Source organism: Tachysurus fulvidraco, chromosome 19, assembly GCF_022655615.1.
Source record: "Tachysurus fulvidraco isolate hzauxx_2018 chromosome 19, HZAU_PFXX_2.0, whole genome shotgun sequence".
In the NCBI taxonomy this organism is placed as follows: Eukaryota; Metazoa; Chordata; class Actinopteri; order Siluriformes; family Bagridae; genus Tachysurus; species Tachysurus fulvidraco.
In genome coordinates this window covers 18,287,861-18,315,360 of record NC_062536.1, presented here as the reverse complement: position 1 = coordinate 18,315,360, position 27,500 = coordinate 18,287,861, and the positions used below count along the sequence as shown (strand labels likewise).

The 27,500-nt window shown below is 41.6% G+C and overlaps 2 protein-coding genes across 4 annotated transcripts in view; one reads left to right on the top strand and one right to left on the bottom strand.

Annotated features, from left to right (window-relative positions):
• Positions 1–21,007, top strand: part of LOC113651583 (lymphoid-restricted membrane protein) — a 31,844-nt gene extending 10,837 nt beyond the window's left edge. For 2 of the 3 annotated variants that reach the window (XM_047804265.1, XM_047804264.1), the window contains exons 17-37: positions 455–606; positions 1,231–1,336; positions 1,749–2,088; positions 4,507–4,556; positions 5,478–5,577; positions 6,960–7,053; positions 7,576–7,642; positions 10,797–10,843; positions 10,935–11,005; positions 11,111–11,211; positions 12,493–12,568; positions 13,152–13,191; positions 13,471–13,498; positions 13,604–13,744; positions 14,574–14,708; positions 15,170–15,317; positions 15,550–15,590; positions 15,961–16,029; positions 16,209–16,261; positions 16,471–16,557; positions 19,696–21,007. In XM_047804265.1, coding sequence (XP_047660221.1) covers positions 455–606; positions 1,231–1,336; positions 1,749–2,088; positions 4,507–4,556; positions 5,478–5,577; positions 6,960–7,053; positions 7,576–7,642; positions 10,797–10,843; positions 10,935–11,005; positions 11,111–11,211; positions 12,493–12,568; positions 13,152–13,191; positions 13,471–13,498; positions 13,604–13,744; positions 14,574–14,708; positions 15,170–15,317; positions 15,550–15,590; positions 15,961–16,029; positions 16,209–16,261; positions 16,471–16,557; positions 19,696–19,981 — 2,232 coding nt within the window. In that variant the 3' untranslated portion in view covers positions 19,982–21,007. The remainder of the gene's footprint in view (positions 1–454; positions 607–1,230; positions 1,337–1,748; positions 2,089–4,506; positions 4,557–5,477; positions 5,578–6,959; positions 7,054–7,575; positions 7,643–10,796; positions 10,844–10,934; positions 11,006–11,110; positions 11,212–12,492; positions 12,569–13,151; positions 13,192–13,470; positions 13,499–13,603; positions 13,745–14,573; positions 14,709–15,169; positions 15,318–15,549; positions 15,591–15,960; positions 16,030–16,208; positions 16,262–16,470; positions 16,558–19,695) is intronic. The other variant, XM_047804266.1, reaches the window with a different exon arrangement.
• A 450-nt stretch (positions 21,008–21,457) lies between these two features.
• Positions 21,458–27,500, bottom strand: part of dnai7 (dynein axonemal intermediate chain 7) — a 9,797-nt gene continuing 3,754 nt past the window's right edge. Inside the window, exons 5-15 of the mRNA XM_027160338.2 lie at positions 26,807–26,944; positions 26,570–26,704; positions 26,132–26,235; positions 25,533–25,863; positions 25,325–25,445; positions 24,459–24,622; positions 24,210–24,387; positions 23,367–23,581; positions 22,788–22,946; positions 22,586–22,699; positions 21,458–22,260 (exon numbers count right to left, since the gene is read on the bottom strand). Coding sequence (XP_027016139.1) covers positions 21,985–22,260; positions 22,586–22,699; positions 22,788–22,946; positions 23,367–23,581; positions 24,210–24,387; positions 24,459–24,622; positions 25,325–25,445; positions 25,533–25,863; positions 26,132–26,235; positions 26,570–26,704; positions 26,807–26,944 — 1,935 coding nt within the window. The 3' untranslated portion in view covers positions 21,458–21,984. The remainder of the gene's footprint in view (positions 22,261–22,585; positions 22,700–22,787; positions 22,947–23,366; positions 23,582–24,209; positions 24,388–24,458; positions 24,623–25,324; positions 25,446–25,532; positions 25,864–26,131; positions 26,236–26,569; positions 26,705–26,806; positions 26,945–27,500) is intronic.

Genomic DNA, 27,500 nt, shown 5'->3' with positions numbered 1-27,500 from the left:
CTTTGGTTTGTGTGTAAAGCTTATTATATATATATATATATATATATATATATATATATATATATATATATATATATATATATATATATATATATATATATAAAACTTAATAAAAACTATTTTATTAATTAATTTCATCTCCAGGAGACGAGAACGTAGATCATGTAGTGAGGTTTTGTTGCACACAAAGTTCCTGAATCAATGCTGTAACTCTTCTTCACATCACAGGCAGCCCACACAGACACACACACACACACACACACACACACACACACACACACACACACACACACTCTGCTCTTAATCATCCAGCCCTACAGCTCCTTCACTCTAGTCTGAGTCACTAAAGCTGCAGTAAGCGAACATTTCTTCAGGGTTTTTTTTTTGTTTTTGTTTTTTTTAATTTTTAATTATTTTGCTGTTGACTTTGTGTTAATGGAATTCGGGGTCACAGAGTCTGCGAGTTCAGCTGGAGAGGCGGCGTAGCGACTGGACTCACGGCCTCGAGCAGCTGAAGCAGTACACGGAATCGCTGGAGAAGGATCTGCTGAAGATGGCGAGCAACATGCGTCGGTCACGCACCGAGATCCTGCACCTGTCCGTCAGGTGAGCGCAAAACCTTGGGGAACAAAATTATACATCTCATGGTGTAAGGGAGGGGGTCTTTTTCTTCTTCTTCTTTTTATTATTATTATTATTATTATTATTATTATTATTATTAGAGTTGCTTTGTTAAAACTTGTAGTCACTCCTATTACGTGAGCACTCCATCTACACGTTTTAGCTCAGAAGCATTGCTCCGTTCGACTCCACCCCCCCACATGATCTGTTTTTGGTTCAGTCCGAGTTCAGGGGCATTATGTTGATCCGAGACACACACACACACACACACACACACACACACACACACACACACACACACACACCGTGTTTATAGTTGAAGCTCAGGGTGAGGAGATAAACCCAGGAGAGACTGTTACTGCTCTCACTTGGATGACTGAACCTACGACTCCACCCAGAAACACATCAAATATGTTCAGAGTAAAATATTTTTCATGTGATTTAGTGAGGAAACTGCTTGGATCCCACCCCCCCCCCCACCCCCCACCCCCAAATGTTCAGATTTTAGCTACAAACCAGCAAAAGCAAAGCCCAGTAGCAGCTGGTTAACAAGTTTCACATCATACTTGGAGTTGAAACGTGTGTGTGTGTGTGTGTGTGTGTTTACAGGCTGCAGGAACAGGAGCATCACAAACTGCTGTTACGTGAGGAACTGGACCAGCTAAAGACTGGACAGGACTGCAGAGACGCCAGCACTCAGACTGAGCCGCCGCAGGTAACGTTACTCAACCCCGAACACCGCAACCTTCTGATTGTCTTTGTGCTGTTACTGGAAACTAATCAACGGCACGGAGGTGAGATGAAGCGCAGTCGACTATTTTCCCGCTCTGTTTCATTCCTCTTGTCGTGTTGCAGAAATATATCTGTGTGTAAACAACTTTCCTTAAAGTTCCAGCTCTACCCCTGACACTGGAGACTCCGCATTTAAACAATAAGAATGACGCGCACTTTATATGAAGAATGTGGCTTCGTGTGCCTTGGAATGAGCTGTTGCTATAGAAACAATAGTATAATCACACAAACACGTGTTTATAGAAAATGAATCGACAGGAGTTCAGTGTGTGGTAGGAGCAGTGTTTTGTTTTGTTCTTTGTCTGCATTGTCGTGTGTGTGTGTGTGTGTTTCAGGTTGATGATGAGAACTCATCTCCAGAGTGGGACAGGGTGTATCCTCTTCTCGATTCTCCTTCTGAAGAGGAAAGCACCGATTTCGAGATGCACATTCAGGAAGATGAGAAACAGCATCCTCCTTCTCTTCCTCCTCCTCCTCCGACTGCTGCTGATGAAGATGAAGTTAATGATGGGATGGAGGAGTTACAGGAAGATCTGAGTCAGCTCCAGGTGTTACAGGAGACACGCTGTGGAGAAGATGGGAAACAAGAATTGATCCCGGGAAAGTCCCAGGATGGTCCACCAGCGGTTATACTGGCGGGTCCACCAGAGGGCGTCACGGACACAGGAACAAGTGGTGAGTAGAACATCTCAAGTCTATCTGCTGCATTCTGGGTTGGAAAACATTCCTTAATTTTCTCTAACAGAAATCACTGTTTGGTCGTCGACACCCCCACAACCCCCCCCCCCCCCCCCAAGCACGCATTTTGGTTCAGTCCAAGTTTGTACGCCACCTTCGACTCCACCATGAAATGTTGTTGAATATAAGTGAAATTTAGAGTAAAATATTTCTGTAGATGTTTAGAGATTCTGCTGATTTTTTTTCCCCTTCATATAAACAAAAAAGGAAACCTCCCAGATTCAGGTATCATTTAAGCTTTTAGCTAAAAACGAGCAAGATCAAAATCCCAGAATGCGACGGAGCCGTATGAGCAGCGTGTGGAGGAGACCGAGCTAAGCGGATGAAAAGACTAAAGCGCCGCCGCATCGCCATGTTTCGGTTGAGATCGAGCGAGAGCTCAAGAATGTCTGCAGGTTGTTGACTGGCATTATGGGTAATATACTATAGGAGCTGAAGCAGCAACATGCAGTGAGAAGATCGTTTCAGATCTACGTGCTGAATTTTGGGTCAAAACACGGAACATAAATCACAAGTTTCCGCTTACTAATGTACGTATTTTAATGCCTTATCGTTTCCATAGTAACAGAAGTCACTTCACTTACTTCTCCTGCTTGCTCTAAATTTTCTTGGCCTTATTTAATTTAAAGTATTGACGTATTCATCGATTGATAAGTTCTTTAAGACACTGGTCTCACGCCATTTGTGCGTGAATGTAAATATAGACAGGCGTGAATGGCGTGAATGTAAACATAGTCAGCACTTTTACTTTTAAAAATACATATTTACATGGTTACGACCTCCAAAGTGTCTCACCAGGAAAAATCCTAGAATTCTTCTGGAATAGAGATGGTGGTAGGTTAGATTGGATAAGATGTTGGACCACCAACTGGAAGGTTGTGAGTTTAAATCCCACTTCTACCAAGCTTGCTACTGCTTGGCCCCTGAGCAAGGCTCTTAAACCTCAATCGCTCTGTTGTATAAAAAATGCGAAACAATGTAAGCCGCTCTGAATAAGGGCTAAATACCAAAAATGTAAATATTAAATTTAGGGTCTCCGATTTTTAAGAAATGCTTCAGAAATCTGAGTCGGGCCGAATAATAAACAAAAATCAAAACAAACGTGTAGCCAATGAGCAGAAAGGGGCGGGGCTTGTCAATATGTGCGGAGAGAGTGTTCAGTGCGCATGTGTGACATTAGCAGAAAGCGGTTTTAACATTGACATGGAGGATAAAAACAAAGAAAGAAAGGCTTACGATAAGGCAAGAAGTAGGACGTGTTAATATAGGATCAGCTTTCCAGCGCTGGAGAGAACTGAAGGAGCAGGAAGTCGGCCACATATTCACAGGTTGGAGTTTCCCGAGTCAATAACTCCTGAGCTAAACGCTGTTACTACACAAATAACACCTCTTTTCTATCGTAGTAATGTAGAGAGGCAGCTACAACCGCGTTTTGTGTAGTAACAGCGTTTAGCTCAGGAGTTATCGACTCGGGAAACTCCGACCTGTGAATATGTGGCCGACTTTACTTAAGACGCCGAGGTGTTTTTTTCCTTCTCGATAGGTGAGTAACGTACGTTTTGCTTTGTTACACAGAACTAATATATGCCTTTGTCCTTTACATGATTATGCTTGTGTGGCATTTTTGCTTGTTTGTTTATCTACAATCGTATTGTTCTTCCCTTCAGCTATGATAAAGACACATTTCTTTCCGTTAGTTGCCTGGGTTACGTATGTATGCGTGGGCGGAGCTATCGATACAGGGGTGGGACCCATTTGGGTTAGTGGCGTGTTTGTTTTGGAGATTTTTTTTTATGTCAACATTGGCTTTCAAACATCGGAGACCACACTTTAAAGTAAAGGATGTCAGATTTTATTGTTGTGCCACCCGAAGAGCCACTGATGCAGATTCGGCATTAACAGAAGGATAAATAAATTTCGCCTCTCGACAAGACACATAGCACAGTAACGTAAATCATGCAGATGTTTATATGCATTTCTTCTCTCATCCTCCATGGAGAATGGAGACCGTGTGCTGATGTTTCAGAGTTTCTAAGTGTCCAACACTTCAGTCGAGCCTCTTTTAATAAAGTCTCTAAACTCCAAATGTATTTTAAATCCCAGGAAGAATTTTTGGCTGCAGATTTCATCCTTCTCTGGTGTTTCTGCTTCTGTTACTTCTTGAACTTCCACGTGCTGTGGGTTTGGGTACTAAGAAGATCTAGCATTGTACAGATCGACCATCACACATGAGTTCTCCAGTGATAAGGAGTTGTAATGTCTCCATGACAACTGTGTGTGTGTGTGTGTGTGTGTGTGTGTATACACTCAAATCATTATTTAATGTCGATATTTTTGTTTATTTCTTAATTCCAGATGTTCTGCTTGATGAGAATGGACTTGAGGCTCATGCTGAACCTCAACAGGTACTCAAAAAAAAAATGTTGTAAAATGCATGAGCTGCAAAAGTAAGTGCACCCCTGACCTTCACACCCATTTGTAGTTCCACCACAAAGTCTGAAGCACACAGTCGTGTAGAACGTCTGTAGTGTCTAGCTATTTTTCCTTCACTGATATTACCCTAAGAGTCTCAAACCCTGTTCATTTATGACAATGTCCCTGTGCACAAAACACACAGCTCCAAGAAGACATGGTGTGGAGGTTAAGGTTCGACTGAAAGACCTCGAGGGTCCTGTACGGAGCCCTGACTCTGACCCAACAATACTGGAGCCCCCAGTTTAATCCCTCCATCAGTGTCTGATCTCACTAATACTCTAAATCCGTACGGTCACGCTCCAGCATCTAGTGGAAATCCTTCGAGAAGAGAAGCATAAAGCTCATTATAACAGAACATGGAGGATAAATAAATCTGGAATGAGATGTTCATGTGTGATGATCAGCAGTGCACTTACCTTTACATGTTTAGTGGATATACACCACAACGGTTACTGAAACTCGTTCGGATCGCGTCAGTGGTTTATAAGCGAGGCGCTAGGGTTGAGTCATGTGGCGTCACATGGTCTGAGCTTTTTTTTTTTCCCTTTTAAACATGTAAATGAGCCCAAGATCAGACCCTGATACTAGTATTAATAACACTGCATTCCTAGTATCTTATAAATAACAGTGGGCCTCAAACAGCACCTTGTGGGACACCAGCTGTAGAGAATAAACACCTTAAAGTGTTTCTTAAATTATTACACATCCCGAAAGACTGAGTTTAGTCAAATCCGGTGTGTTTTCCTCTGATGTAGTCACCGGCATGACACTAAGCACAAGCTATTGACAAGCCAAAAGCACACAGTCAAAAATAAATCGTTTCTCACTTTTTCTTTCTCTGACCCGTGAAGGAGGAAGCCAGATTCCCAGCATGCAGCGGGCCCGATGACACCCACGAGCAGGCTGTGTGCTGCAATGCTTCTCTTTCACACCCCCACCATCAGTGTGCTGGTGAGAGCTCTCTCTCTAGAATACATTAATATCAGTCAGTCACTGCGGTGGCATTTAAGAGAAAGCATACAGCAATGTGTCATCCAGTTGTAGGCAGTCGGTTACAGAAATAAGAGTCGGGCGTTTCAGTGATTACTCGGATGAGTTCGAAACTTTACAGAAATGATTTGTAAATGTGCCACAAATCACACCATCCCTCCATCTTTCCATCCATGTCCTTTACTGCATCTTTCTCTTTTGTTTTTTTCCTCTGTTCCTTGACTCTCTCTTCTCTCCGACTATCTCTACATATCAGAACAGCCCACACACGCATGCATATCTATATATTAATCTGTCTATATCTATAGAAAGGGAGAGAGACGATGACTCAGAGTGCTATAGAGAGAGAGAATGAAAATGAAGAGTGATGTAGTAATGGGTGTAGATAGATAGTGTATATGTATGTATAGATACTGAGCTGTAGATTCGGACATATGATGGATGGATGGATGGATGGATGGATGTGTAGGCTGTTCTGATAACTACATAGATATGCATTCGTTCCTAATAAAGTGGCCACTGAGGATATCTGTGTGTATACAGGAGTTTGGACAAAATAATCACCCCTTGTTCTAGATGTTAATATATATTTATACAGTGGGGAAAATGTTAATGTTGTGATTATCTTTTTTTTAATTATTATTATTCTTTGTTCTCTGTTGTCTGTCTATTGCATGTCAGTATAAAGTGGTGTCGTTCGACTGCATAGACAAATCTATACAACCCTTTTTCTTCATTCTCTCTTTGTGCCTCTTTGAATCTCTCTTTTTCTCCAGCAATCTCTCTATCTCTATCTACATCTTTTTTCTTTCTTTCTATCTGTCACACGCACACACACACACACACACATATCGTGTTGCTAACACTCTCCTTTTCTCTCCGTGTGTATACATGTGAGTATATATTCATGCTGATCAGATGATCTATAACTCCACGAATGTGCAGGTGTTCCTAATAAAGTGGACAGTGTGTTTGTTTATGCACATGGTGTGTGTGTGTGTGTGTGTGTGTGTGTGTGTGTGTGTGTGTGTATATGTGGTGAAGCTTTATAGAACATAATAAATATAATACAAAAAGTTTTATATTATGCAAAGGATCAAGGGTTAATAAGTTAAAATATAAACAAAAGAAGTGTGTGTGTGTGTAATATGTTGCTGTATGCAATTCTCTCTCTCTCTCTCTCTCTCTCTCTCTCTCTCTCTCTCTCTCTCTCTCTCTCTCTCTCTCTCTCTCTCTGTGTGGTGTTTGTGTTTCCTTCTCTGTCATGTGTTTGTGTGAGAGAGAGAGACCTACTGTCATACCCACATGTTAAAATAACATCACATTTCCAACAATTGACCCAGTTGCAGGTGAAGCGTCTCCTCTCCGCTCTGATCTCCCTCCCCCCCACACCGGTGATGTGAGATCTCCTCCAGATGATGCACCTGCCCTGGGAAGGTAAGGCCTTTATTATAACTTCACAATTCACTTCAAATACATTTAGACTCTTTTTATTAGTGTGTGTGTGTGTGTGTGTGTGTGTGTGTGTGTGTGTGTGTGTGTGTGTGTTTGTGACACGAGACTCTTTAGAACGGGGTATAGTCCTGAGTTAAAGCCCGCTTCGGAGTGTGTTTCAGTCTGGATGTCTGTACAGTGGCTGCTTCCACACCCTCAGCCTCATTTGCTAGTCAAAATCTCTCCCCCTCACCCCCCCCCCCCCCTTTCCTGCCTGTATTTGTGCTCTTCACTCGCCCTTGTTAGGGGGTTAGTCACTGGTGGCTAAAGTCTCGCTTTGCATGGCCACCAAACACCTGTTGTCAGGCGGTTAACACACACACACACACACACACACACACACACACACACACACACACACACACTGCTGTCTGTAAAGCCCAGCTGCATCCTGGTTGATTCTACAATTCACAAATGACTTTTCTTCTCCTTTAACCTCATTTCATTCTTTCTGCCTTGCTTTAGGGGTCCTGAGGAAGAACCAGGACCTGAAGGAGAACAGGACGTCTCAAACGGCATGATCAGAGAGCAGGTCAGTCGGAGGAAGTCAGAATGAAGCTCTAAACTACAGGGCACTTCTTTCCTCTTTTTTTTTTTTTTTTTTTTTTTTTTTTTTTTAAGCCCGCTCTTTCTACTTCTGCTTTTTTTTTTCTGTCATCCTTTTTTCTCACTGCTTAAAACTTACTTAAAAGTGAGCGATTAGCTTCATTGGGTTTAAGAGACACTGGTGGTTCACAGTTCTACAGAGAGCTTTTAGCCTAGCTGAGCTTTTTCAGGGTGAGTGAGAGCTCACTTTCTGTCTTACTGTATTAGCGATGCTGTTAAATTTGTCCTTTGCTAAGGTTGTGTTTTGTTTTGCTTTTCTTTCTTCCCAACGAGTCGTTTTAATCTGTTAATGAATCATTTACGCTTGATTGAACCTGTGAAAATGTAACCTGTGTCGGTTTGACTAGCTGTGTCTACATTTTTCTGTCTGTATAAGAAAGCTAACTCTGTCTCTCTGTCCATCTGTCTTTGTATTGATTTGTCTATTTCTTTACCGAATTGTTTGTGTCTGTTCAGGTGGACGATGTCTGACTCTATCCAGCAGTTTATCTAGCTATTTGAATATCGGTCTGATGTCGGTCATCCCGTCTAGATGTCTGTCATCCCGTCTAGTTGTCTGTCATCCCGTCTAGTTGTCTGTCATCCCGTCTAGTTGTCTGTCATCCCGTCTAGTTGTCTGTCATCCCGTCTAGTTGTCTGTCATCCCGTCTAGTTGTCTGTCATCCCGTCTAGTTGTCTGTCATCCCGTCTAGTTGTCTGTCATCCCGTCTAGTTGTCTGTCATCCCGTCTAGTTGTCTGTCAAGTCAGCAGTGGTAGACAACAATGGTTTCCCATCCGTTTTTCTGGTTTGCAGTTTGTCTGTCTGTGGTTCTTTCTGACTCTATGTCTATCTGGTTATCTGTCTGTGTGTCTAGTTGTCTGTCTGGTTCTTTCTGACTATCTGGTTCTCTGTCTGTTTTCTATCTGTGTGATTGTCCGTCCTGTCGTCTGTCTGTCTCTCTGTCTGTCTGTCTGGTTCTCTCTGCATCTATGTCTGTCTAGTTGTCTGTCTGTCTTTTTCGTTGTCTGTCTTTTTCTCTGTGTGTCTGTCTGGTTCTTTCTGACTATCTGTTTTCTATGTCTGATTGTCCGTCCTGTCGTCTGTCTGTTAGTGTCATGGTTCGAGGAAATTGTGACACATTTAGAGATTTAAACACCAGGACAATCATATGAAGGTGCTGTAGTTTGTCCTGGCAGCAGAATCCAGCAGTTTCTTGGTCAGTGTGTTCATGTGTTCACATCGGTTTCTCCTGCACGCTATACTGCACGGTATGCTGCATGCTATGCTGCACTGTATACTTTTGAATGGCAGCATAAAGCAGGACACATCATAAAGCTCTCCTCCGTATGCTAATGTTCTGACTCACAGCGTTTTTTTTTTTTCTGAAGGTGTTTTATGTAAATTTTGAAACTGAAGTATAGTCCAATATGATCTTCCTGGAGTCAGGAGACTGTTGCTGTTTTGCCTTTGTTTCCATGTAATGTTCTTCCAGAATAAAACGAGTGGGTGTTGATAGAAAAGTCACTGTGGATGGGGACTGTGTTTCCTTTGCAGGCTTGTTTTACTGTTTAATCGTGGATCACAAGTGTCTGGAGCTCTGATATATAAGGATTGTGTTTTTAAATGATTAACAGCACACCTGTCTGTCTATCTGTATCTGTCTAGCTCTGTATATCTGTCTCACTTCCTGTCTATCTGTATTAGTGTCTTAACTTATGTCTCCCTTTAACTGTCTCTCTCACTCTTTCTTGGCTATGTCTCTTTTACTTAACTGTCTCTCTCCTTTACTTATATTGAGGGGGGGAGATTATTTGATGCTCTGCTGATTTTGAACATTTGCCCACTGACAGAAACGATCAGTCCCTAATTTTAATGGTAGGTTTATTTTAACAGTGAGAGAGAAAATAACAAAAACGCGTTTCAAAAAGCTATGAATTGATTTGCAAGAACAAAGAGCTGTCCAGGGTTCTCGGGGACAAGATTGTAGACCTACAGAAGGATGGAATGGGATACAAGACCATCGCCAAGCAGCCTGGTGAGAAGGTGACAACAGTTGGTGTGATTATTTGCGAATGGAAGAAACTGTCAATCTCCCTCGGCCTGGGGATCCAGAAAGATCTCACCTCGTGGGGTTTCAGTGATCATGAGAACGGTGAGGAATCAGCCCAGAATTACACAGGAGGATCTTGTCAATGATCTCAAGGCATCTGGGACCAAAGTAAAAAAAAAAGCATTTGGTAACACACTACACCACAAAGGACTGAAATCCTGCTGCGCCCACAAGGTCCTTGTGCTGAAGAAAGCACATGTACAGGCCTGAACTTGCCAATAAACACCTGAATGGTTCAGAGGAGAACTGGGTGAACGTTTTGTGGTCAGATGAAAACAAAATTCAAGGGTTTAACAATTCCCTTCCCTCAGGGTGGTCGTGAATAAGTCGTGGATGGACATTAGGCAGGTCGTGGATGGACATTAGGCAGGTCGTGGATGGACATCCCAGCATAATGACCCAAAACACAGCAACAAAGTGGGTCAAGAAGTTTTATTCTCAGTGGGAAAACGTACAAAATCATCAGAGGATCAAATCTTTTTTTTTCCCCAGTGTGTGTCTTCGTCCTTCTTCTTTCCCTTAGCTCTCTCATTGTCTTTCCCTTAGCCGTCTTCTTCCTTCTCCTTTTGCTTTTCCGGTCTCGCTCCTTTCCTTGGATGGGTCTCTCCTTCACTTTTCTATCTACTGTATGTATCTATTTATCTATCTGTCCATCTATCTATCTAAAGTCTGACTCATTCTGTTGCTACTTCCCTCCCACTTCTCTCTCCCTCCTACCTCCCTCTCTCTCTCTCTCTCTCTCTCTCTCTCAGCAGCAGAAGCTCTTATTAACATTATGTAATAAATGTTTGCTTTGAGACTTTTTTTGTCTCTGGGAGCTGGAAGATTGTGGCATATCAGCACATTATCAGCTCTCGTACAACGGGACACAAACGAAGCCATGTGTCAGACGTGAGACGTGTGTGTGTGTGTGTGTGTGTGTGTGTGTGTGTGTGTGTGTGTGTGTGTGTGTGCGCGATCATTCATGCTGTGGTATTTCCATCTTACAGAAACTGACACAGGATCAGATTTCTTACGTGCCGTCTGTACTGGAAAGGTAAGACGCTTCTGGTGTCTTCTGTCATTCATATGGTTATTGATTCACATTGATAACTCAGTGTGTGTGTTTTTGTGCATTCTGTCCTCAGGAGTGGTCTGTTGCCTGTAGCTGAGGTAGAGGAACCGATGTCTGAGGCGAGTCAGCAGGGGGCCACAGCAGGTCAGAGGAAATCACAAGATGTTAGGGTTTTTTTTTTAACTGTTTACGGACGTTTTAAAACTTTCTTTTTACTCCTGTGGTTTATTACCATTTTTCCCCCTTCAGTTAATTCCAAGGCAGCTAGTGGGGCAACAGGTACGAGTGCAGTGAAGGATAACGGGGCATCTGTCCCTCTGACCATTAGGAACAGAATTAAAAAAGACCTGGTGAGTGTCAGTCATGTGGATTTCTTAAGTGCAGAAATATTGTTGCTGTGCTCTCTGTGTCGCTCTGTAGTTGTCTCTGTGTCGCTCTGTAGCTGTCTCTCTGTGTCGCTCTGTAGCTGTCTCTCTGTGTCGCTCTGTAGCTGTCTCTCTGTGTCGCTCTGTAGCTGTCTCTCTGTGTCGCTCTGTAGCTGTCTCTCTGTGTCGCTCTGTAGCTGTCTCTCTGTGTCGCTCTGTAGCTGTGCTCTCTGTGTCGCTCTGTAGCTGTCTCTCTGTGTCGCTCTGTAGCTGTCTCTCTGTGTCGCTCTGTAGTTGTCTCTCTGTGTCGCTCTGTAGTTGTCTCTCTGTGTCGCTCTGTAGTTGTCTCTCTGTGTCGCTCTGTAGCTGTCTCTCTGTGTCGCTCTGTAGCTGTCTCTCTGTGTCGCTCTGTAGCTGTCTCTCTGTGTCGCTCTGTAGCTGTCTCTCTGTGTCGCTCTGTAGCTGTCTCTCTGTGTCGCTCTGTAGCTGTCTCTCTGTGTCGCTCTGTAGCTGTCTCTGTAGCTCTGCCGGTAGTTTTCTCTCTCTTTAGCTGTCTCTCTTTCTGTAGCTGTCTCTCTCATTAGCTGTGTCTGTGTCTGCCTGTAGTTCTTTAAATCACTCTGTAGCTCTCTCTCTCTCTCTCTCTCTCTCTCTCTCTCTCTCTCTCTCTCTCTCTTTTCTCTGTAGCTCTGCCTAATAGATGTTTCTCCTCATGGCTGTCTCTCTCTACACCAGCCTTCCTTTTCATGGCTGTTTCTCTTTGTAGCTGCGTGTCAGTGTCTCTCGCTAGCAGTCTCACTCAGTTGTCTGTCCCCATCTCTCTCCATAGCTTTTTCTCTCCTTCATGGTTTCCTTTGTTATTAGCTGTCTCTCTCTCTCTCTCTAGCTGTGTTTGTCCATTTTACTCTCTCAATCTCACGCGCGCGCTCTCTTGCTCTAGCTGTGTTTGTCCATAACACACTCTCTCTCCCTCAAGAAAGTGTAGATATTTCTGTTAGTGTTACCCAGGTCTTCTCCTTCTCTCTCTCTCTCTCTCTCTCTCTCTCTCTCTCTCTCTCTCTCTCTCTCTCTCTTTCCATCAGTCTGTTTTTGTAGTCTCTCTTTAGGGCAGTCTGTTTCTGACCCTGTAGCAGGATGTAGTATTCTCTGATGGAAATGCAGTGTGTGTGTGTGTGTGTGTGTGTGTGTGTGTGTGTGTGTGTGTGTGTGTTAAAAGAAGACATGCACAGTCTTATCTCCATCTGATCTGCACCCTGTTTCCCTCAGGAGACACCCAGCAGCAGTATGGAGACCATTGGAGAGCAGAGGTCTCAGGAAGACAGTGACACTCCAGATAGAAACGGTAAAACCTGGAAGCAATCCGTCGGATTCTTACGTCACTAATGAAGCATGCTAAAGAGATTTGTTCTTTCACAGCAATGCTAATACCGGTGCTGTCCCAAGGACCATTCAATTTGTCACGACTGCAGAACAATTTCTTTTTCATGATTTTCTTTAAAGCAAGAAATTTATAAAATGACCATATTCACCTGCCAAAACTAGCCACATCTCATCTCCGAACTAGCTGTCTAGCAGTTTCATGTAAGCTAGCACTTATTTAATGCAGGAATATTTCAGTGTCAAACTTTGTTGACATGTTTGTTTATTTAGCAGGAGACCAACCTAAAAAAAAAAAAAACACAACAACAAAAACTAACACTAACAAAGCTTTCATTCTTTATTGACGACCACTTGGCTGGCACACAGGACCTGAGCCTAGAATGAATGTGATTGGTCCAAAGCATTAGAGCTAATTTAGTGCTGTGTTAATAATCATGACCCAAGCACCAAATGGTCAGGGGTTCAAACATTTAAATCATTCTCTCTCTCTCTCTCTCTCTCTCTCTCTCTCTCTCTCTCTCTCTCTCTCTCTCTCTCTCCCTCAGGTGTTCTTACTGAAGATGGTGAGACATTGAGGGAAGACGGGTGAGCTCCCTTTATGACGTTGAATATTAAAAGATTTCTTGTCCACAATTGAATTAAAAAAATTTCAGCTGGATTTACAATACCTGAGGGAAATATTGTAGTGCTGGTTGAGAGGGGAAGAAAGGAAGGAAGGAAGAAAGGAAGGCAGGAAGAGAGGGGAAAGTGAAAGGTGGGGGTGATTGCGAGGGTGGGGGTAGTGGGGATGGGGTGTAACTTTTGCAATGTTGAGTAAAGTACAGATGTAACGGAAACAAATGGAGTGTGTTCTTCTCCATGCAGATTGACTCAGAGTGAAAAAGACATCGAGGTGAGATTCATTCATTCATTACTGCAGTCGTTCAGCTGCCCACTGGAGTGTGTGTGTGTTTGTGTGTGGGATGTTGAACTTGTGTGTGTTTGTGTTTGGTACCAGGCCGAGTTTCTCCGTCTGTCTCTGAGTCACCGCTGTGACATGTTCACTCTGGAGAAGAGACTTCATCTGGAGGAGCGCTCGCGGAACCTGGCCGAAGAGAACGTCCGCAAAGAAGTGTCCAGCTGTCAGGGTCTGCTCCAGGTGTGTGTGTGTGTGTGTATGTGTGTGTGTGTGTGTGTGTGAACTCATTATTTAGTGATGGTGAGTGTAAAGGTGTGTATGGTGTGTGTAACAATTCAAATAACAATGTAAGGATGTCTAACGGTATGAATGTGAGTAAAGGGTTAAGTTTGGTTTGCAGTCAGGAGGTGGAGTCTCAGGATTTGTATTGATTGATTGTAGAGAGTTAAGTTTGGTGTGCAGTGAGGAGGCGGAGTCTCAGCATTTGTGTTGATTGTAAAGCGTTAAGTTTGGTGTGCAGTGAGGGGCGGAGTCTCAGGATTTGTATTGATTGTAAAGGGTTAAGTTTGGCATGCAGTGAGGGGCGGAGTCTCAGGATTTGTATTGATTGTAAAGGGTTAAGTTTGTTGTGCAGTGAGGGGCGGAGTCTAAGGATTTGTATTGATTGATTGTAAAGGGTTAAGTTTGGCATGCAGTGAGGGGAAAATAAGTTGACGGAAAAAAAAGAAGTTGGATGGAGAGAGGAAAGAGACTGGAGTAAGAAAGGAAGAGTGTGAGGATGAAGGGAGACGGAATAGAAGGAAAGGTGAGAGACAAATAAAAACTAGTGAATGAAGCAAAGAGTGAGGGGAAGAAAGAGAGGAGATAAAAGAAAAGGGATGGATGGATTGAATCGAAGAGCAAAAGAATGAAGGATTGTATGGTGTGTGTGTGTATGTGTGTGTGTGTGTGTGTGTGTGTGTGTGTGTGTATACAGTGTAAAGGACTGAAAGCCATGAAAGAATATGAAGGAGTGAATGAAAGAGGAGGTGTGTTGTGCTGAGCCGTGTTTAAAGCTTTGTGTTCTCAGGCACTGATCCCTCTGTGTGGAGATGATAACCCCTCACTGGAGATCATTCAGAGACTGCAGAAGAACCTGGACATCCTGCTGCAGTCCGTGACCCGAGTGGCCAGTCGCTCTGAAATGCTGGGCTCCATTCACCAGGTCTGAGCGCTTGGGCTAATCCTGATTAATCCATTAAACCTCCTTTCATCCTAAAGTTCCTAAAGCACTGATGCTGGTGAAGGACCACGTATCAAACGATCAGTGTTAAACGTTCAGCATCATCCCCATCAGTGTCCGTCTCCTCACCTGTAGTAAACGTCCCTCGTCCCCCTGCATCATCTGCATTGCAAACCAGATCAGATGATTATCCATTTAAAATAAAATAAATAAAGGTCTGGTTCAAACGTGTCTTGCTAGCTGACTGCCGCTTTTGTTAAAACCGTACTGTCTTGAGGTTAGTAGAAGTTAGTAGATAACCTAAATAAAACGTTTCCAGAATGTTTGTGTTCATAAGGAGGAAGAAGAGGGTGCCATTTTCATTATTTAAAATAATTAATATTGGTAGCTTGTGGATTACTGTGTGTGTGTGTGTGTGTGTGTGTGTGTGTGTGTGTGTGTAGGAGAATCGGATGGGGAAAGCGATAGAGGTGATGATTCAACATGTGGAGAACTTGAGGCGGACGTATACAAAAGAACATGGGGAGCTGCTGGAGCTCCGAGAGAACCACTTGCAGAAAGAAAGGACCTTTGTCTCACACACCGACCGGGGTAACACACGCCCACACACAGTACACTTGTTGATAATGGATTAAACACTGTACTGTACAGACCCCATCACCCCTCTACCCAATCGTATAAAAGCAAAAAGCTCAGAGTATTGAAGCATTAATTAATAATCCTTATTTACACCGAGATGCATTTAATCCAGAAGAACACATGCTGAATAATAATTAAAATAAATAAATAAATAAATAAAAGTTTGCCTTTTATCTCATTGTAGATGAGCTCAGGAAGAAAAAGGTCAGCGCTGAATTTTACAAGGTGAGCTCAAGATTTAAAGGCGAGTGATGGAACGGCATCGTGGACAAAACATGTACAAAACAACCGTACTGCGAGTGATGACACTGTTTCAGTAAAAACTATATTATGGTGCTGCTGAATGCTCAGTTCTGATTGGACAGAACGTGTGGATTTGTTTCAGAAATGAGTCTCCAGTGTCTGAGGTCAAGCTGTAAGACACACACATACTGTATCTGTCAAGGAGCTGTTACTATAGAAACGAGTATTTGACACCTCCTGTCCAATCAGAATCCAGGAAATCACCAGCGCTCTTATGTTGGTGTATTAAATATATAAGACGTTATTAAGTTTAACTTTTATGATCTTTTAATGAAGCGGTTTGTGTTTGTAGGTGGCAGCCCGACGCGTCAGTATAGCCGCCATACCGCGCAGCGCCGGAGCGTCATCTCCCACTGACATGGTGAGAAATCAAATGTGCAGAGCTTTTAAACAATTTCAGATGGATTTAGAGAGACGGAGAGAGCTAGTGAGTCTAAAGCTTTAATGAGAGAGAGAGAGAGAGAGAGAGAGAGAGAGAGAGAGAGAGAGAGTCTGAAGCTCGGTTGAGAGAGAGTGACCAGCTGTGTTTTAAATCCACAGGCTAAAGATGTCATGGACGCAGGGATGGAGAAGCTGGGTCATCGGTCACCCAGGTATGTAGTAGGACTCCAGGTGTTAATGGACAGCATTCTGTTTAATTGTGTATATTTCAGGAAGTGAAAAGTTTGCCATCGGTTTATTTTTAAATACGTCATCTCAGACCCTGAGTGAGCAGAGGAACAAGTGACATTAGACTAAGATTAGGTTTTGGTTTCATCTCAGCACTTTGGGACTCTGTGTGTGTGTTTGTGATGCTTCACAGGAACGTGCTCGGAAAGGGCACACAGCGGCTGCCTCTAAAGCGTTTTATTAGTTGCGCTGAGACAGAAGTTCACGCTCTTAGGAATAGGTAAGAAAGTTCCCGGAAACTCCAGCCGCCACCGCCGCCGCCTGCTTCTGACGTCCCAAAAAAACGTCATCCGTCAATTTCTGTACTTTACGTTTTGTATCATCAGCTTCACTGAGACTGGGGTCCTGGTTTGACCTGCTTAAAAAGGTTGACTCTCTGTAGCTTTCTTGCTTTCGAGCAGCCACTATGAAGGGAAATCCATTGGAAATGATTTGTTTAAATGAAGTGCAGCTGTGATCACAATTAAAATGTAATATAGTCTTTTATAATATTTGTTGGAATGAAATACGATACCGTTTTGTTATTTCACAACTCGGCGTTGTCGATTCATTTCCTGTGACAGCGGCTCTCGAGATAGTTACCGCTTTACAATCCTATAGCTTGTTTCCATAGTAACAACTCAATCGCAGGATCATGGAGATTTTTTGTTAGATGTTTATGTAACGTCCACTGGAGGAGTCTCCACTGTCTGCGCTAACTTTACAAATCTTCAGCAGTGTTAGTTTGGGTTCATTTTTTCATTTATGGGTTAATTTTTAATGGGTTAATTTTTTAATATTTGAGTAATTAGAGACAAAACTGATTATTATATTATCATATTTCATATATTACGATTATATTATCATATATCATGTATTATATAATATTATTTATATTATTATTTAGAATATTGCTCCTTTATTTATTTTCTAACTGCATAGCTAGCTATCCGACGATGCAAGCGTCTGCTCTGTCTCTCTCTCTCTCTCTCTCTCTCTCTCTCTCTCTCTCTCTCTCTCTCTTTCATGCGTGCACACACACACACACACACACACACACACACTAAGCCTTAATTGTTCATCTCTCTCTTCCCATTCACTCTCTTTCATTCTCATACACACACACACACACACACACACACACACACACACACACACACACACACACACACACACACCAATCCTTACTGTAATTGTTCATCTCTCTCTCTCTCTCTCTCTCTCTCTCTCTCTCTCTCTCTCTGCAAGGAGTTACATGTAAAAACACTTGAAGGCCACAGGAACACTCAGAAATGAGTTTTAGTATCAGGAAAAATTCACCCTGAACAACTTAAGCATCTTGAATCTCTCTATATTTAGAACTACAGTATATTATTTATATCCAGTGGCATACGGGCATCATTTTATTCCCACGTTGCCCACAATGCCGTTCGACCTCCTACTGATTGTGGTGTGTTTGGGTGCTTTAGTTTATTTACAGCTGTTTCACCTCCTCATCTGTACACGGTGTCGAGACTCTGGGGTAACTCCGTATAACCGCATCGTATAGATATGCTACGCAACATTCAGGAACGTTTAGTCGAACATTTTGCACCACCTTCTCCACCGTGTTTCTCAATAACACCACGAAGGATGGTGGAAAATAGTGAGAAAAGATACCATGGTTTTAATGTGTTAACTGCTAACTAATTCGGGGTGAACTTTTCCTTAAAAACAAAACTCCATCATGATCAGTAACCTTACAGTGAGGAAATTCTCTGTTTATTTTAGCTTTCGCCTGAAAGCGTCATGGATCATCGCTTTTACAGCATGATTTCAGTCCACTTTTATTTTTTTCTTGCTTTTTCTTGTATTTTCATCTGCTTTTTAATGCATCATCTCTGTGTGGTGTGTGTTCCAGGTTTTTTATTTTTTTAAACTATAATAATTTTTGCACGTCTAATCAATCAGGACGAAATGTGAAGTTTAATCGTGTTAGCATGATGCATATAGCAATTCCTATGTCTTTCCTGTCAGTTTAGTTTAAAATCATCTGAGAAACCTTATCTGCAGAACGTGTTTTAGCAATCATTAGCAGCAAACATTTATTATTATTATTATTATTATTATTATTATTATTATTATCCAAGTTATGTAAAATTTTTAAAATGAGCTGGTGGATCCTGCCGGGTTAACATGACTCTGCTATCTGGCTGGAATTAAAATAGATACTTATGTCCGATGTTTACAAACCCAATTTGGAGATTCTATCAGGTTTGCTTCATTTAGCTAGGTGGCTAGTATTAGCACAGGGAAGCTAATGGAGAGACTTTAAATCTTCTCTCAGAAATCCAGTCTAGTTTTGTTCATTCAGATGGCTGGTTAGCATTAGCAATGGATACTTAACATTTTCTGAAGACACTCTGACCAGTTTTTATTAGTCAGAGTAACAGCTTTTATTAGTTATTAGGTTCTTTTAGGCTAGCTTTAGCAGTAAAGATGATCAATTTTTTATTTATAATCAAACACTGACAAAAAAAAAAAAACATATAAACGACCAAAAGCTATTAACAAGATTCCTTAATTTAGCTAGCTGGCTAGTCTTTCCTTTTATAATTCCTGTCAGTTTAGCATTTCTCAGGTAACTGGATAATTTTCTAACGTTAAAGGCTTTAATTAAAGATATAAATCATGTCTATTTAGTTTAATTAAGATAGTTAGCTATGGAGATTTTGAATACAAGCCCTAAAAAATCCTTTCGGACATTTTTGTCTATTTAGATTACATTAGTTAGCCTCCTAGCCAAAAGCAGAGTGAAAATTAGTTGAGCAGATATTTGACTAGCTTACACAGAAATCTTAGCTATAATCTGCTTGTCAGCTAGAAACGTCTGAGAGGATTTTGAGGTATGTTACCTAGCCAGCATTAGCACTGAGGGTCATGAACATTTATATATCTGGCTTAAAAATATCCTCTCAGGAATCCTGTCATTTTAACCCATGTCCGCTAGTTTAATTTGTGTGGTGTTATATTACTGTATATAAGAGCTTTGCATTGTAATTTCTAAATGCTTTCTAGCTGTAGCTTTCTCAAAAAATATCTTTCTATAGATTTGGAAAAGTAGTTTTCTAGCAAGAAAAGTAGTTTTCAGCAGTCATGAGTTACGATGGTCCAAGCGCAAGTTACGTCGAACACACTTTTCACACGCACACTTTCTTACACACTTTCTCACGCTGTACCGAAGACTGAATGGAGCTGGTGCATGCGAGCTGCATGGAAATTGTGAGGCTCATGCTTGTTTGTGCTTTTGCTGTGTAGCTATAACGGTACAAAAACTCAACCATCTCCACTATTTCTTTATAGCAATTGTTCATGTTATGGTGTTTTCTTTCCAAAACAGCGATTCGAGTCCCATTCCGACCAGCAATCCAAGTCCTACAACTGAAATGGCCTCACCTTTTGCAGTGAAATCGGCTCCTCCTGAGCTCCCTGAGGCTCCCAAAGGCGTCTGCACCTGGGCGGCATTGATGGTGGTGCTGGCCGCGTTCGTAGCGGTGTTGGGCAAGATGCTGATACAACCGGCTGCTGATGCAGCTCCTGTAGGCACCGGTGACTCCTGGATGGCCATCCAGCAGATTCTTTGGCCCTACACAGGGCTCCGGCACAACGGTCAGCCTCCTGTTTAACATGATCAGACTCCTAGTGGGTGGGAGGCTAATAGCATCCAAGAAATCATGACGCATTTTTTTCAAACGGCAAATCAACTGCATGGAGGAAAAGTATGACCAAGTACACTTTTTTTCCCCCCCCCACAGTTAGCAATTATATAATGAGAATGTTTTAAGTGAGACTGAAACTTCCTGAGCTGATTCTCTGGACATGGACTGAAACGGCTACCTTTTTAAAAATATTATGATGATATCGATGTTGAACATTATGATGATATCCATGTTTTTACTGACTGTTGAAGGAGTAATGAACATTAGTTCCAAAAAACCAAAAAAAAAAACAAAAAAAAAGACTTTGAAATGATTACTTATTATTTTAAAGTTTAGTTCTTTCGTGAGAGTTTAAATGGGGTTTCAATAATGTACGAGCAAATTTTATTCTTCTTCAGCTTCAAATTTTCAAACTTTTTTATTACTATTATAAGGTTTTTGGTTTAATGTGCACTGTCATGGATTTAAGGATGGGGAGGAAAAACTAATTTTTACACAATAAAGTTAATAATATAAGATAATACATTCCACTTGCTCTGGATATCAGACATGTGGATTTTAATGTGTGTTTATTTTTTTAAATGTTTTTCCCCCTCATCTACACTTTCTCTGTACTTTTTTGTTCTTGGTATAAAATCAGTGAATTAGAATTTTTCTGAAAGCAAAACTGGGTCCAGGTTCTCCAGTCTGATATGGATTCAGGTTTTAACCTTGTTGGTGAGGGATTGATTGAATTAAAAGATCCCATTTACTAACCTTTTCCTCAGTTCACTATTTTGCCTACATTCCTAATTTTTAGAGGGATTGTATACGTTTTTATGCCATTTCTGGATTTAAATTTCAAGGTTGTACAACGTATAAAAAGTTTACACACCTGTCTTAAAATGGCAGGTTTCACACACACATCGTGAACTTTCAGCATACAGTACAACAATTAAGTGGAAACCAATCGAACACTTTTTATGAGTCTAAAAATAAAAATATTGCACAGTGTTTTATAACGGGTGCGAGTCATTCATTCATTCATTTTCTACTGCTTATCCGAACTTCTCGGGTCACGGGGAGCCTGTGCCTATCTCGGGCGTCATCTAGCATCGAGGCAGGATACACCCTGGACGGAGTGCCAACCCATCACAGGACACACACACTCTCATTCACTCACACACACTCACACACTACGGACAATTTTCCAGAGATGCCAATCAACCTACCATGCATGTCTTTGGACTTGGGGAGGAAACCGGATTACCCGGAGGAAACCCCCGAGGCACGGGGAGAACATGCAAACTCCACACACACACAAGACAGAGGCGGGAATCGAACCCACAACCCTGGAGGTGTGAGGTGAACATGCTAACCACTAATCATGAAGACCTTCATCTGTTTGCTAGTGAGCTTTGAATATCAAAAGAAAAAAGGACCCATGTAATTATTACGTCGAGGTTGGAAAAACATGATTTTATTAATTAATTTTTTACATAAAAAAATCCAGGGGTGTAAATCTATTATACCCATTATTTATCTTTTTTTTTATTTGTATATTTAAAGTAAAAGCATGTGAGCTTGAGGACAAAGGTTTGTACACTCTTAAGACCAGTGAAGGAGAAATATTTTCCGTCACACATCTCGAGTAGTGGTAATTACTTTCTTAACCACTTTCATGTTTTCTTATTCGATGAAAGGAAACCCAAGATTAAACATCGTACTAATATACTGTATCGGTCTGTGCTGATAAAGGAAAAAAAATTATTGGCACCCTTCATAAAAAAAAAGTGATGGACACAATTCATTCATTATTTGTTTTTTTTCCATCAGGGGATCTGTAGTTGACGTTAACATAGTTATTGGGCATAAACATACAAATCAAGCAACGAATATAAAATAGATAGGGTTTTTTTTTTCCTTTCCTGTACAGGTATGTGATGATACATGAAGATATATAATCATGATTAATTTGGTGAGATAAGAGCTCAGGAGAATGTGAGCAAGCGTGTAGAACACAGCAATCTCTGCACCGTATCAACAAAAAGGTAGCGGGTGTGGTCTGATCTGTCTCGCCCCAACGGGCTGATGACGTCTCTGAGCATGTGCAGAAACGTTGAGTGGAACTCTGAGTCCTCGGCCAGCTCTGAGGAGAACCCGTCACTCATTTCGGTCATCTTTAAACGCTGACTCCGCTGAGCGCCGAGCAAGTACAGAGACCATGCCTCCTGTGGTACAGGCCCCGCCTCCAGGTGCTCGCATGCCTATGAGAGGTGTGAAGTCTTTGGTCACTAAAAATCAGGGCTGGCAGAAACCTCTTCATTTCCACTTGCCCAAAGAAAAAAGATACCGATACCATGGTGTTCTCACCAACCAATCAGTGAGCTCCATTTTTCCCAATGACTAATGCATGATGTTCTTTCTTTATCGCTTTTTCTTAACTCTCTACACTTGATAAAAGTGAATTCTGAAAATCTGTGAATCAATGACTGTGCAAATGAGTCTATGATATCATATGGTGACATATAGTAATTATAAGTAATTATATTAGTAATTATGGCTATGCCACTGGTGGGTGTGTGCTTGTACCTGGAGGACGAGATGTTCCTGTCCGCACTGAGCGTTCCACTGACTCCGAGAGAAAGCGAAAGCTGAGGACACCAAAGCCATCTGCTCGTACACGGCGTGCTCTATCAGCGGGTCCTAAACAAATCACATCTCTCTGATTCTTGACTTTCAGTTAATAGAAATGATTCGTCACTCGTGAATACAAACACGTTAGCATGATTACCTTGGCACTGACTGTGACGTACTTCTCCGAATACTCGTTAACGAACACGTTAACACCCGCGCGTCTCATAGCTGACTGTAGAGCAGCGAGACTCATCCATTTACCCAGGATATGGTCTAGTCCAGGAGCCTGTTCCATCTGTAGCATACACTGATTCCCCTGATTGAAAAAAAAAGGTTTAAAACTTTATATCCATCCAAGCTAAACGTAAACGTTAACGAAAAAGATAATAGCATGATTGATTTTTTTCCCCTTTCAACTCCAGAAGTATTGGCACCTGTTTATAAGAATGAGCATTTAAATAATATTTTTTAATGAAATTCTTTATGGATTTTAGTTTATTATATTATTTTAAAAAAATCTAATACCATTTTATTATTGTATTATTATTTAGTTCATATTTTCCAGTCATTTGAATTGACATTTCAAATCATAGATTTCTTTCATGCTATATATAATTATGACGGGTGGCTTTTAGTTCCACGTGTCATTAATTGTAGGTCGTTATACAGTAAGAATACACAGTGAGCGTCCTGCGTTGGACATGAAGCGCGTCCCTGCACTCTGTCGGCTACTTACCTTGACGTCGATGCTGACTTTGGTGAACGCTGTCATGATGGTGAGGGTGACTGAGTCCTGACCCTGAGGTCGAAGCTCCCAGTGCTGAAACGGCATGTTGATGTGCGTCTCCTGGAGCAGAGTGAAGGTGTAGAAAGAGTCCATCTTAATGGAGATGCTGCGGGTCTCGCTGTTGTATGACGTCTCGGTGATGCGGTCCGTCCTCCAGTGCTGACCTACAATCCAAATTACACCGTGCTGAAGTGAAATATGAATCCACAAGAAAGAATCAGGGAAAAACAAAAGAATTTCCTAACTGGCCGTATGGGGGGAAATCCTTTAAAAATGGCTAATTAAAACAAACAAACAAACAAACAAATATAAATAGAAAAATTAATATAGTTTTTGTATTAAAGTCTAAAATTCATATAAACTACAAATCCACAACTCAATTTATTACTTTAAAAACATTTTAAAGTAAATTCTTACGCCAAAATTTACATTTTATTATTATTATTATTATTATTATTATTATTATTATTATTATTATTATTATTAATAATAATAATAATAAAAAAATGACACATTATAATTTTGATCTGTTTAGAGCTACAATTAACGTTGCAAAACAAGTTAGTTCTTGTTCTGGAATGTTAAAGCAGCCATAAGTGATCTTTAATTTATTTGTTTTCTCAAGTTAACAAGACAAAAAATACAGAAGTTCTGATGGTATTCCTGTTGAACTGTTACAGAGCTCTGACACTGGAGACTCCTTTCTTTACTTTGTATGTTTTACAATAGAATGTAATAGAGTTAAAGAGCCCCAAGAAGTCAGTGGTTTAATTATTTATCGTATCAGATTACCTATTGGGTCCCATCGTGCCACCTGTGGCTCCTGCATGAAGATCACAGACTCGGGCAGAACCACAGTGACCCCTACAGGTGGGTATGTGTGTGTCGTGTTTTCCTCCAGCGTCCCTGACACAGAGTTGTTATGCTGGTCTGAGGGATAAGGGAAGACTTGGAGACGGGTCTTCAGTATCTGTGGGCACATGAACATGTAAACACTTGTTTAAATTCTATCACTGAGGGCGTTATTTGGAGGATATTCACCTCTGTCGTCTCCCAGCCTTTAATGGTGAGCGTCTGGGGTGGTAGCTTGAAAAGGTCAAAGTAGTAGACTCCGCCCAGTGGCGTGTACCGATACAGATCCACGATGTACACCTTGGGGCTGATGGTCACTGGCTGTGTGACAGTGGGTTCAGGTTCAGCCTCGTCTGGGGAGTATTAAGGGATTCGTATAAGAGCCATAGCTACAAGGATGATACTGCTATCAAAAATAATAAGCAACTATTTACACTTACATCATTTAGCAGACACCCTTATCCAGAGTGGCTTACAACAACCTTAACCACTAAGCTTCCACATCCCTACTAACGCTAACACAATGAAATGCACTTCATGTTTGTGAGGATTTTTTAAGACCCAGAGAGCTCTCAGCTCTGTTTCCTGACTGATGTGCTTGGTTTAACTTCTTGAGATGTCATGATGTCAGGGAAAGGGACAGCCTTATCATCTGTTTATTCATTTAATTATCCAATCAGCCAATCATTTAGCAACAACAGCAACATACAGTAACCCATGACATCCTACAGGGACGGGTCAAGAGATTGTGCCATGGGATGTCGGTATGAATCAGAAACTTCTGATCTCCTGGGAAAAACAAAAGAATGATCTGAAGTGAATGGCCAGACTGGTTGGCTATGGTCATTCGAATCACTACTTTTTACATCCATGGTGAGCAGAAAAGCATCTCATTAAAACAGAATGAGTTGAATCTTGAGGCTGATGGATTACAGAAGAACAGCAGAAGATCATGTAGAAGATCTGAAGAACTGGAGCTTTACAAAAAGAAAAGCCTTATCACTGAGCCCTGCCCCTAAATAAGGACCAAGTGTGAAATTATTTCTGATTCCAACCTTCTGCTTCTCCAGTGGTGGTCCCTTCTTCCATGATGCTGTCCGGATGATCCTCTACCTCCTCCTGTGGCTTTACTGAACTTTTCCTCCCCTCTTTAGCTGAGCGCACACTAACGCTACTCTGAAACCCACACACACACACACACACACCATATCAGTATCTTCCTTTTGAAGAAGTATGTCCTCAGTTCTTACTCTCACTCCTTACCTTCTTCCCTTCTGATTTAAGTGACTGCAGATCGTCCTTTTCTTGCACGCTTTCTCTCACCTCGTCTTCCCCCTTCGTCTCTCCATCCTCTGGCTCTTTAGGTGTCTCACTGAGCATCTCAGCATCTTCTTTACCTTCTCCTCTTCCTTCTTCTTCTTTTTCTTCTTCTTCTTCGGTTTCAAGACTTTTATTCTCTGCTTGTATCCAGAGGCTCAGGTTGCTCAGGTGATCGTAGCGGGTGTGAAAGATCCGTACGCAGATGTCACACATAGCCAGTGGTTTAGGAAGCTCAAAGCTTAGCCCCACCTCCTCGAAATGGTACCCTTTAAACCTATGTGGAAAAAACATACAAGATGAACGTCGACACTTAGAAAGTGCACTTTTTTAAAAAAGAATCTGCTGTTGGAACTAGCATCAAGCCTGAGCTTAATCTTGTTGTTTTTTACAGTATGTTTCAGAGGTTAAAACGATGAATGATCCATTTAGAGAATGTTTTACTATTTTTTTTTTTACTAGGTTGCCTTTGTTTTTAACTTACATTTTTCTACCCTTACTGTCATACATGCTATAAATGAAATTAAGAAGTGCAGCTGTATTACCGGGGATTTTTTTTTATGTTAGCCCATAAGCACAGAGTGACGTTATCATCATGCACGATCTTCTGCATGTTCCCGGTCTCGATGTCTGAGCAAGCTTTAGCTGACTGAAACACACACACACACACACACACACACACACACACACACACACACACACACACACACACACACACACACACACACACACAGAGAGAGAGAGAGAGAGAATACATTTTCTATAAAAGCAGCTGTCAGTAGTGGGTTGATATTAATGCAGTGTGTCCCAGGTTTATATTAATGCAGTGTAAGGGCAATAACACGGCTCGGGTTGTGCTGTTATAGAAAAATAATCACCTTCAGGTTGGTACTGTTAGCTCTGCTGCTGATTGTTTCTCTATAACAGCACACCATGTTGTGTTTGTTCAGGCAGTATGATATTATCTCCTGCCGCACTCTCACCTTTAGGATCTCCTCAGCGGCCGCCTGGTGTTTGGTATGGATGAGACTCGTCAGGGACTGAAGTGTGTTTTTACGATCCTTAATAATCCCGGGTTCAGTTTCCTCACTCAAAACAAGCTCCAGTTCATCAGTTAGCTAAAGCCAGAAAAGCAACACAAGGTCTTTTTTTTTTTTTGCTCCAGTGCAAAAGCTCTGTATCTAGCTCATATCTGAGAATCTAATAATTGGCTCTCATACTCGCAAGGCCAAAACACATTGTTTTAGGATGGTCTGGATGTCCACGTCTGGGTCCTCCTTCCACAGAGTGATGAAGGTATTGATCTCGGGTTGAACAGCCGGGTTTGGACTGCCATCACAAATCATGTACCGTTTCCACTACAGAGACAAAGAGCGTGTGATTATCAAACATCTAATAACAAAAAGACAGGACAGGAGACACAAGTGGCACAAGTGTTTTAAATTCTTTAGTTATTAACTTTTTTTTCCATGTGCCACTTTTCTAAAATCATAGATTTGCTTATATAGACTGAACAGTGACAGCAGCATCTGCAGACATCTGATATGAAAAGGGCACCTAGAGGGAATTAATTCATGCTTTTTCCTTCCATACAGACACACTAGAGGGGCAGTTTTCTCATGAACAGAGCACATCATCTCAGTTTCATGCATTTAGGGAGGCCCATAGGGCAAGGCATCATATTATCTCCACCATAAAGGCACCCATTAGGGCACTTTGTGATGTTTCTTCGCATATATTTTTTCACTAGAATGACCACCAAGAGGGTATTTCATCACAGTTCTTTAAAACCAGCCACTAGGGCATTTTTACAAGCTTTATCCATGAAACAGACAACTCAGAATGCACTTTAGCACATAAGGTCTATCGTTAGGACACCCTAGAGGGCACTTTAGCACATAAGGTCTATCGTTA